The sequence below is a fragment of the Rhinichthys klamathensis genome, unplaced genomic scaffold (genome assembly GCF_029890125.1).
Source record: "Rhinichthys klamathensis goyatoka isolate OS25496 unplaced genomic scaffold, OSU_Roscu_1.1 h1tg000776l_1, whole genome shotgun sequence".
Lineage (NCBI taxonomy): Eukaryota > Metazoa > Chordata > Actinopteri > Cypriniformes > Leuciscidae > Rhinichthys > Rhinichthys klamathensis.
Genome location: NW_026607175.1, coordinates 473279 through 485000, shown reverse-complemented (window position 1 = coordinate 485000; position 11722 = coordinate 473279). Strand labels below are relative to the sequence as shown.

At 37.6% G+C, this 11722-nt stretch overlaps 1 protein-coding gene across 1 annotated transcript in view; it reads right to left on the bottom strand.

The window, feature by feature from the left end:
• Positions 1 to 11722, bottom strand: part of LOC130077755 (NACHT, LRR and PYD domains-containing protein 12-like) — a 415411-nt gene that overhangs the window by 357295 nt on the left and 46394 nt on the right. Inside the window, exons 5-6 of the mRNA XM_056243090.1 lie at positions 10230 to 10403; positions 4654 to 4827 (exon numbers count right to left, since the gene is read on the bottom strand). Of these exons, the coding sequence (XP_056099065.1) occupies positions 4654 to 4827; positions 10230 to 10403 (348 nt within the window). The remainder of the gene's footprint in view (positions 1 to 4653; positions 4828 to 10229; positions 10404 to 11722) is intronic.

The window sequence follows — 11722 nt, the reverse complement described above, 5'->3', positions numbered from 1 at the left end:
CATGCAGTCGAACGACGAATACATTCAGTCACAGGCGATCCACACTCCGATCCAGAAGGGGGGCGCGCGGCAATGCAACGCTGTTTGCTAACAGTAAAAAGCACAGAAGAAGAGACGATCGCTCTATATATTCACATCTCTAATCCAGTGTTTCAACTGTGGAAAGATATCAATAAAACATCTTGAGAATAATATCTCACGTAGCATTACATTAACCTCAGGCATTTAGTGTTGACAGCAGGTTCCAGCAGTTCGCTAGAGAAATTAACTCTAGAGAGAAGCATTTTGTATATGCACTATATTAGCCAATTCATTATATTTACTTAACCTGTTAGTAGTGATTTGATTATTTAATGTACGTTTAAATAAATTTGTCATGAAAACAAGTTATGTTTAAAACAAACCACTGTGTAAATTATTATATTTCAAAAATGAATTGGAGTAGAAAATTAACTTTATAATTATATTTAGAAGTTAAAGTCGGCATGAAACGGAAGTTGAGATTGTCATTTTTTCCTTGTTGTGACGTATATCCGAGTGAAACGGCTTCTGAAATTAGAAAAAATGTAGGGCGGAGCTTGATTTCGTCTTTTGGGAATTGATTGGATCGTTAGAGGTTGGGCGTTGCAAACAAAATGGAGGCAGATTTGAATGCCAGTTTACATTCAGTTGTGGAGGATTTCTCTCCACCGGACTCACCACCGTTACCCTTCCATGAAGGATTTTTTATTGAGGAGCCCGGCGACGAGAACGAGGACGAGCAGCTAAATTTTCGGGCAGGAATCAGCCCATATTTATACGATCCTCCCGTGAACCAAGATGAGTGACAGGTTCTCTGAGAGGCGGTGCACCGACAGCTGCACCCTCATCGGTTCTGGCCGCACCCTTTCGCCATGGCATGTGACCAGAAGAGAAGAGAGGTCGTTTCGAGGGGGGAGGGAAGGGTAATGTATTTGATTAAAGATTATAAGGGTACATGAATTTAAAAAAAATAATGAAGTGCACAGATAAATCATTTATAATAAACACTACAATATTACATATAAAAAGAAGATTTGTCAAATTTGATTTCATGCCGACTTTAATGCAGAACCTGCCTTATTTGCAATTTACATGGTTTTTATTATTTGAGTGTTGATTATTATATTTAAAAATAAATAGCAACTGAATTTAATAATTTGAGCTCTGTTGTTAGTTGTAAAATGTAATATTATAGGTAAGGGATAATGTATAGCGAGGCGGTGGTTATAACGAATACCACCCCGACAGGCTGACTAGGAGCCCGACGCGAAGCGGAGCCTGAAGGGGTGGTATTCGCTATAACAACCGCCTCGCTATACATTATCCCGCTTATTACATGGCTACCTACCAAATAAATCAATAATTTGACTCAAAATATTGATTTAAAAAGGAGTTTATTGATTTAAAAACGATTGTATTGCTTCCACTAAAGAAAAGAGTCCGTTCCGTCTCTGAACTGCGTCCATGGCAACGCTCTGTTTTTCATGGCAACGCTCTGTTTTTCATGGCAATGCTCTGTTATACTAAGCAGCGTCTGTTATCAAGAAATAACAGACCGCAATCTACATTGTAATTCTACTTAGCCATGTAATAATAATAATGTGTAATGAAGGGACTAAATATCGATCTGTTGATATATCGTTGTTCTTCTCCGTGCAATACAATAATCGATACGCTGGCGCCAAATATTGATATTTAAATTAATAAAATAAGGCTCTAAATAGATTTCCCTGCTCCCAGCGTTAGTCAAGTCAAGTCAAGTCAAATATATTTATATAGCGCTTTTCACAATACAGATTGTATCAAAGCTGCTTCACAGTATCGTTAGCAGTTAGCTGTGCCATTTCAAACCGGTTGAAAGACATAGGGGGTTTGATTTATAGTTACCAATTTTAACATATTGAGAGCGGAGTGAGAGATAGGATTTGATAAGATTGACCAACTCTGAAGAAAAATTTAATTTCAATAATTTATACAATAGGATGTTATGATTAACCGTGTCAAATGCTTTCTTTAAGTCAAGGAACACTGCCCCTACAACCCTGCCTTTATCCAGTGATGCCTTAACTTTTTCTATGAAGTAACATGTAGCTGTTTCTGTCGCGTAATTAGCCCTGAATCCAAATTGCATTGGATGCAGTGGAAAGGAACTATTGTTGAGATAGTCAATGATTTGTTTGTTAATCAGTTTTTCAGAATTTTTCGATACTATAGGTACAACACTGATGGGCCTGTAGTTGGAAGTCAGTAGAGGGTCACCGCATTTGAAAATAGGGGTCACGACAGCAGGTTTCCATGAATTAGGAAACCTTCCTTGAGCCAGTGAAATATTGATTATGTGTGTTAGTGGGTAACTATTGAAGAATTAATCTCTTTCAGCATAAGTGTATCCATACCATAGACATCCTTAGCCCTTGAGGATTTGAGAGATGTGACTACTTTTACAACCTCATCCTCTGATACTGGTCTTAGTGTTAATGCTGGCTCCCTAATATTAGCTGGAAGTGCATTGTTTTGTTGTACTGCAAAACATTGGGCAATACTATCTACTGACTCAACAAAGTATTGATTAAAGGCCTGTGCCACATCAGTCGGACTCTTCAAGATTGTGTAATTTGCTTTTAGTACAATTGGCTTAGTTATACTAATGTTTTGACCGGTTAATTTTTTTATCTGACTCCATATGGCTTTTGAGTTACCATTTGAATTTTCAGCAATTATAATGAAAAAGTCCGCCTTTGCTTTTCTCAGTTCTCTAGTTACTGTGTTTCTTAGCCTAACGAAGTTATACCCATCAATGGACATCTTTGATTTTATGGATTTTTTTAAAGCATTGTCCCGCTCCTTCATTAATTTTAGAACTTTCTCATTCATCCAGGGAAGACTCTGTTTCTTGTTTTTACATTTAATTCTAATTGAAAATTCGTGGATTGTAGATTGCAATTTTTCTGTAAAGATTTGACTGGTCATTTCTAAATCATTTTCAGGAAGTAACTCATCCCATTTTATATTTTTTATGGCTGCCTTGAAGTCATCTTGTTTGTTTTTCGGTATGCCAAAGAATTCCTTATTGCCAGCGTTCATAACCCGCTTGCAAGTGAGTTTTCTTGATATAAGCACCATATTATGATCTGATAGCCCAGTTATCATATTAAATGATTTTGTGATCCTTTCCGGTCTATTACTGAATATAAGGTCAATTTGAGTACTGGTGCTGTTTGTTATTCTTGTTGGACCTTTAACCAGTTGAACCAGATTAAAACCATCAGAAATTAGCTTGAGCTTCATTCTTGAGGACTTATCTTCCCAGTTTAAGTTGAAGTCACCCATTATGATTATTTCTTTCTTAAAATCAAATTGACATAATAAAGTCTTAAGTTTTTTATAAAAGCTAATGTTTGAGGAAGGTGGTCGATAAATTACCACAATGGTGTAGGACATCTGAGGCGAGATAATCATATTCAAGGCTACACATTCTAGACCACTTGGATTTTGCAATTGAATCTCATTGCAATGGATTTTGCAATTGAATCTCATTGCAATGGATGGTATTTCTTACAAATATCATAACTCCACCCCCTTTTGCATCAGTTCGGTCTCTCCGGTAAATATAACCAGGAACTATTAGAGCAGCGGACGGAGAGTTATCTTGAAGCCAAGTTTCCGTTAAACAGAGGAAGTCTAAATTAGACTCTAGTAATATATGATTTATTTGATCACTTTTGGATTTTAAGCTCTGTATGTTTTGGTGGCCGCCTAATATGCCTTTTGGCTTAGCTTTCGGATCCCAGATAATCCTCAAGTTGTTTACAGTTGAAAAAACTTTCCACTACCGGTTCTTACGGATGGCTCTGTTTACTTCCCCACGCTTGTTTTTCTTGTACACATGTTTGTCTGGTGAATTCCTGCGGTGCTGGTTACTCGGTTGGACATTGAATGTACTCACGAGCGTATGGTCACCGCCGGTATTGCTCCTGGGGAGGGCTGGAGATGTACTCAGTACAGCAAGTCTCCCCGGTGATGATGGCTTTACCGCCGGTGAGTTAAATGGTGCACGACCCTCCATCGGGAACCGGACGGCTGTCATGTCCTCCGGTGTGTTCTGATGGCCAGGATTGGAATACTGGAAGAGGGTAGCGCTGAGCCACTAGAGCTCACGCGATTCCTCTAGAGCCACGCGTAACCATATTCAGCACATACACGAATGTGTGATAGCCGAAGCAAGCAAATGCCCATCGCGTATTCACTTCAACACAGAGAAAATAACGGCTTCAGAATCAGCTTTATTCGCCAACTGTGCGGAGTTTAGCAGTGTTTATTATGGGATTTGACAGTTTGATTAATAGATTAAGTGCTCAAATGGATCATATATAAGCAAGTCTTTAGAGGGTTTTTACTTTTAGACTAGTCAGTTACAAAACTTGAATTTATTTAAACACATATACACATTTGTTTAAAAGAAAAAACTGTTTAATAAAAAAAAAAAAGAGAAAAGCAATTTCGCATTTAGTTTACTCCCCCCTGCTGTACCGAACCCGTACCGAACCGTGACTTCAATACTGAGGTATGTACCGAACCGTCATGTTGGTGTACCGTTACACCCCTAATGTTGACACATTTATACAATCTTACCTCAGTAGCTCCAGTTTACAGTGAGGATCCTTCAGTCCATCAGAGAGCAGCTTCACTCCGCTGTTTCCTAGTTTATTCTCAGTCAGATCCAGTATTCTCAGGTGTGAGGGGTTTGATCTCAGCGCTGAAGCCAGAGCAACACAACCTTCATCTGTAACACCACAACACTTCAACCTGTAGAGAACAATGACACTCTTCAGTCTCTCAGTTCAGGATCAGATAATAATCCCTCATGGCCTCCTAATAATCCCCATATATATACTGATTGGCTTCATCACTCTGTCTCCTCTCCACCAGTAAGCTGGTGTGTGTTGGGCGTTCTGGCGCAATATGGCTGCCGTCGCATCATCCAGGTGATGCTGCACATTGGTGGTGGTTAAGGAGATTCCTCCCCTTCTATGTAAAGCGCTTTGAGTGTCCAGAAAAGCGCTATATAAATGTAATGAATTATTATTATTATTATTATAAGCAGGAACTTCACAATCAGAAACAGAGACTTAATCCATGACATGATTGACAGGTCCAGTCTAAGGTTCAGACCTGCTTCTACATGCTGCTTCAGGGGGTTCATTTCAATATCATAAAAAATGTCAATCATTTAACTCATGTTTTCATCATAATGATAAGTACAATTATGTCACTTTTAAAATAAATAAATTAATTAATTAATTTTGTTTTACTGTTTTGTAATTTTCAATATTCACAGTGGGAGGAATATGGAGGATGTTGATAGGAGTGTAACGGTACATGTATTCGTCCTGAATCGTTCGGTACGGACGTCACGGATCAGTGCATGCAGTCGAACGACGAATACATTCAGTCACAGGCGATCCACACTCCGATCCAGAAGGGGGCGCGCGGCAATGCAACGCTGTTTGCTAACAGTAAAAAGCACAGAAGAAGAGACGATCGCTCTATATATTCACATCTCTAATCCAGTGTTTCAACTGTGGAAAGATATCAAAACATCTTGAGAATAATATCTCACGTAGCATTACATTAACCTCAGGCATTTAGTGTTGACAGCAGGTTCCAGCAGTTCGCTAGAGAAATTAACTCTAGAGAGAAGCATTTTGTATATGCACTATATTAGCCAATTCATTATATTTACTTAACCTGTTAGTAGTGTTTTGATTATTTAATGTTTGTTTAAATAAATTTGTCATGAAAACAAGTTATGTTTAAAACAAATTATTATATTTCAAAATTGAATTGGAGTAGAAAATTAACTTTATAATTATATTTAGAAGTTAATGCAGAACCTGCCTTATTTGCAATTTACATGGTTTTTATTATTTGAGCATTGATTATTAATTTTAAAAATGAATAGCAACTGAATTTAATAATTTGAGCTCTGTTGTTAGTTGTAAAATTTAATATTATAGTAATGTGTAATGAAGGGTTCCTTATAACAGTGGGACTAAATATCGATCTGGTGATATATCGTTGTTCTTTTCCGTGCAATACGATAATCGATATGCTGGTGCCAAATATTGATATTTAAATTAATAAAATAAGGGTCTAAATAGATTTCCCTGCTCCCAGCGTTATCCGTGCCATTTCAAACTGGCATAATAGAGCCGGCTCTTTTGACTCACAAACGGCTCTTTAAAAAAATAATGTTTTGACTATGACGTGTGAAAACAATTCTAATTAAATTATTAAATGAAATCATACTCACAATGTCTCACAATTTCTTGAAAAATGCATTGATTTGTTATGAAAAATATTTAAATTACAACTTTTTAATGTATAGAAACAACATTCAAAACAAATACAATCTGAATCTGAACAACATAATAGAACCCATATTAAAGAAAAATAAATAACTGAAAGGATTGAACTGGTCCCTCTTTCTCTCTCTTCTTTATTGGCATGTTATAACCAGCAGAACTATCTCACTATGTTTTGTATAACACGCACGCACGCACACACACACACACGCACACACACACACACACACACACACACACACACACAATGGCTCGGCCCCTCCCTCATGCCGTATAATTGGTTGACAGACACCTCGTGTATGATTGACAGGAACAGAATGTGAAGCTGATCAGACAGTCGAAACGAATGTGTGCGCCTTTAGGCCTATATAACATTTTTGTTCTTTGAATTAGTCAATCATTTTAAATAAAATTAAGTTCATTCATTATTTCATTATTACATAATGATTTAATTTATATAGGCTATATTTTAAAAAATAGAGTCGGCTCTTCAGATATGCGAGCCAGCTCCCGTCATACTCATTCGCGAACGACCCATCACTAAATACGATAATCGATACGCTGGCGCCAAATATTGATATTTAAATTAATAAAATAAGGCTCTAAATAGATTTCCCTGCTCCCAGCGTTAGCTGTGCCATTTCAAACTGGCATAATTCCTCTAGAGCCACGCGTAACCATATTCAGCACATCCACGAATGTGTGATAGCCGAAGCAAGCAAATGCCCATCGCGTATTCACTTCAACACAGAGAAAAAAACAAATGGATCATATATATGCAAGTCTTTAGAGGGTTTTTACTTTTAGACTTGTCAGTTACAAAACTTGCAAATAGACATCTTCACCGAGCGCTTACACAGATACACACGGCAGCGTTTAAAAGCATGCGTCTATCAGTGGATTCGTCTATATAATTTACTTAAAATGTTTAATTTAATTTACAGACTGAAAACCATTTTGTGCTATTTCTAACAGTTTGGACTTTAACAAAGAGAGAAAACCTGCACTTAACCCTCTGGGGTCTGAGGTATTTTTGGGGCCCTTGAGATGTTTTGACATGCCCTGACATTTGTGCTTATTTCAGCTACTTAAAACATACCATTTGCCAACATATAAATTTGCTGTATTCAGCACAAACTCTGCTACAATAATATGTGAGCAAACTGGATGTACATGTTTGCATTTTATAGGAAAAAAAAATATTATGCGTGGTTAGTACGTTTTGGGGGAAAAAATGTCACCGCAATAAGGCCATTTAACACATACTGAATAGTTGTCCACAAGACTTTTGAGTTACTATTCTTGTAGGCTAGAATTTTTACTGCAAAATGAAGTGAAAATCATTCTACCCACTCTTTCACAAACAATAATATAACGATTTAAATTTCTTACGTCAGTTTTTGGTCAGCACTGCTGTATGCGTGGTATGTGTGAATGGCCATGAATATTAATGTGATTTACACCTGGGAAGACTAAAGACACTCCCCTAATGGCCCAAGGTGCTGTGAGGCAGCCTGAACTAAGAATGATTCACTGATGAATAAAAAGTTAAAAAGAACAGCATTTATTCAAAATAGAATTTACGTTCTTTCCTAAGAATGTAAAGACTTAAAGTCATTACTATCACTTAACACATCCTTTCAAAAAAACAAACATAAAAAGACCAAACTTAAATAAACAAAATATTTTTATTCAAAGAATCCTAAAAAAAACTATCACAGGTTTAAAAAACTGTTTAACAACTGTTTCCAACATTGATTTAAAAAAAAAAATCATATCAGAATGATTTCTGAAGGCTGATGCAGCAGAGCACACACAATCAAAGAAACTGTATTATTATCATTATCAATCACTAATTACCATGGATTAAAAAAGACATTTGTAATTTCACACAAGAATATGAACTTTTACATTATGACGATGTAAACACAATTAGGCTACATTTAATCTGTAAAATATTACGTCTATGCACTTACTCAGTATAATTCTCGATCGCACTGAGAACTGAACGACACCTGCGTGTCCCTCTGCGAGGTGCTGGAGAAGGAGAGCTGCATGATGCAGCCACATTCCTAAAAAACAAAACAAAATAACTGTTAGCATACATTATGTATATAACAGAGTATCTGTTTATGGCCCATATAGAACGCACGCATTTATGATAGGCTATACTCAATGAACGGATCGTTCGCGAACGACACATCACTACGTTTCAAACATTTACACCTGTATTCACAAACAGTGCACAAGGCAGTAAGCATGATAATTAGTGTCATAGGCTAACCAAAACTGAACATTTGCGAGTATCTATGGCCCATATAGACAGAACGCATTTAGGGATAGGCTACACAATGAACGGATTGTTTGCGAAAGAACGACACATCACTAAGTTACATTTCAAACATTTACACCTGTATTCACAAACAAGTATTTACGCATGATAAAGTATCATAGGCTAGCCAAAACTGAACATTTATATATAACATATATTGTATTTAGACAGTATCACGTATTTTACCGGAGTCTGAAATTATTTCTCTCATATAACCTAAGCAGTTCGCGAACAAAATGCATTACACATAAGGCAGTAGGCTTTTTAGCATGATAATCAGTGTCATAAACTAATCCAAACTGAGTGGAAAATATGTATGCTAATATACAAATATGTTTAGAGAATATCACATTAAAAAAGTTTACACGAGCGTACAATGTTAGGATATTGTGAAGCAATATTTCCTATGTCAAAAGCTAGCCAAAACTAGGCAAAATATAGTCTGAAAATTCATTTGAGCTCTATATGATCAGAAAAGGAATTATAACACTAAACAACTTACTCCGAGCTTGTATCCTCCGCGGGATCAATTCGTTCTTGAAATTGCAGCCGTTCGTCGTCCGAGTCGCAATCTTCCTCTGAAGAAAAGGTGAACTGTTCCTCGCTGTCCAGAATCATCTGAAGGGCCTCTTTCTCGGAGTAGCGTGCTGCCATCCTCGAAACTCGATGAACTATCAGTGAATCTGATGAAGAAACTTCGTGTTGTTATGGCATTGATCGGGGGGCGTGCCGCGTGTGCGATGCATAGATCACCTATTTACCATGTGAAAAGCTCTTGGGGCGTGGCGATCTCAGCTCATTACAGATAATGAAGGGAGAACGAAAAAACTGTACCTCTCCTTAGTTTCAAACGGATTACATAAACTGGAAATATTTTTTTTTTTTAGTAAATTACTTCATTTAAAAGAAGAGAATTTCAGCTTCATACAGAGAAATCTCTCGTATCTCTGTGACAAGTATTGACAGAGTTACAGTTCATTTTTCGGACGCGTTTCAGAATGGACTTCACTGACAGAGAGAAGGCAAAACGCGCATCATGTTTATTTTTCTTTATTTGACGAAAAGCACAACACTTTGTTTTTATTGTGAGTACCCACAAAAAAAATAGACACTTAACAGGATCTAATGATGTACAACACTTATATGTAAGATCAAAATCAACAGAGTAATTTGAGTCTCTTTTGCACTGATAAACCGCGAGACCGCCGACCCCAGAGGGTTAACCTTCTCACAGCCATGTGTCGTGTATCGTATCGTATCGTGAGGAACCCCGTGATTCCCACCGCTAGCACCTTATATAGTTTACAGCATTAGCTAAGATTGATTTTTTTATTATAATAGAATTTATTTAAACACATATACACATTTGTTGAAAAGAAAAACTGTTTAATAAAAAAAGAGAAAGCAATTTCATGTTTAGTTTACTCCCCCCTGCTGTACCGAACCCGTACCGAACTGTCATGTTTGTGTACCGTTACACCCCTATTGTTGACACATTTATACAATCTTACCACAGTTTCTCCAGTTTACAGTGAGGATCCTTCATTCCATCAGAGAGCAGCTTCAATCCTTTGTCTCCTAGTTTATTAAATGTCAGATCCAGTTCTCTCAGGTGTGAGGGGTTTGATCTCAGCGCTGAAGCCAGAGCAACACAATCTTCATCTGTAACACCACACTTCCTCAACCTGTAGAGAACAATGACACTCTTCAGTCTCTCAGTTCAGGATCAGATAATCAGGAACTTCACAATCAGAAACAGAGACTTAATCCATGACATGATTGACAGGTCCAGTCTGAACCATGAAGTCTTCATAATTTCTCCAGCACTGTACCGCAACTGTCCGCTGACTTGCACACACCTAGAGACGTTTATAGTTGACCCGCTTGCCAACGTACTATTTTTTTAAATGGCACAGTTTGGGCAAAATTGTCACAGTTATGTTCTGTTAAATACATTTTCATGGACTTTTAATTTCTTTATCTTCAGTCACATGTTTCCTTTGTTCTAGTTTCCCGCCACTCATGAGTTGCTATGGTTACTGATATGATTAATCATTCTGTTCAGCTGTGTGTCATTAATTACCCTCGTTTGCCTTACTATTTAAGTTGCTGTGTTTACACTTCTCATTAACCTGACTCCGCCAGATGGATTTGCTCCGCATATCCATCTGGAAACCTTCCGTTGAAGTAGTTTTGGTAAGGGGCGAAAATACTGGTTAGCTGATTGGCCTATGTTGGTGATAGACGGGCCAAATCAACCAATCAGATCAACGAAGCATATGACGTACTAACAGAGCGTATCTTTTCCTCTGAGAAAAGCCTCCAGAGCAGTGTTTTGCTCTTCTTTCAGTGAAGAAGTTCCGATAAAACTTGCTCGATAGCCACGCTGATGCTAGTTTCATCCGCTGAAGCCGACATGTTCTTTAGACTGAACTGACGCGCTTCTCGTTGCGTCACACCTCAACCCGCCTCAAAGCCAACGCTGATTGGACGTTCGTTTGGTGAACTGCTCCCAAATTTTCTTTAACGGAAAGTATCCAGACTGATCTGCGAGTGAAACCTTGAAAGCTCGCGAGATCAGGATGGTCTCACGAGGCTAACTTCTCATTGGTTTGGTCACATTAATGATAAGTTGTGTTTGTTCGCTTGCCTTTTGAATTGTTCGCTTGTATGGAATTTTTAAAGCCTTTTTTTAACATGATCTTTATCTTCCTATGCTTCCTACAACCTAAACGTGACAAAAATATTACTGATGACAAAGTGAAGCTTTCTATACCACCGAAGCTTTCAACACAATTGTATCGGAAAAAGGTTCATTACTTGAAGCTTTTCGAATCAGAGCTCAACGAGGACCTCTGCTGGTGAAAGTGAGGGAAAGCGCTGTCGCTAAATGTTTCACAGCCGACCAACGCATTAATCTTAGAAGCAAAAATTGATAAATGAAAGTAAGAATAATGAATTAATAAATCAATGTATTAACAGGGTTCATACAGACTCTGTCAAA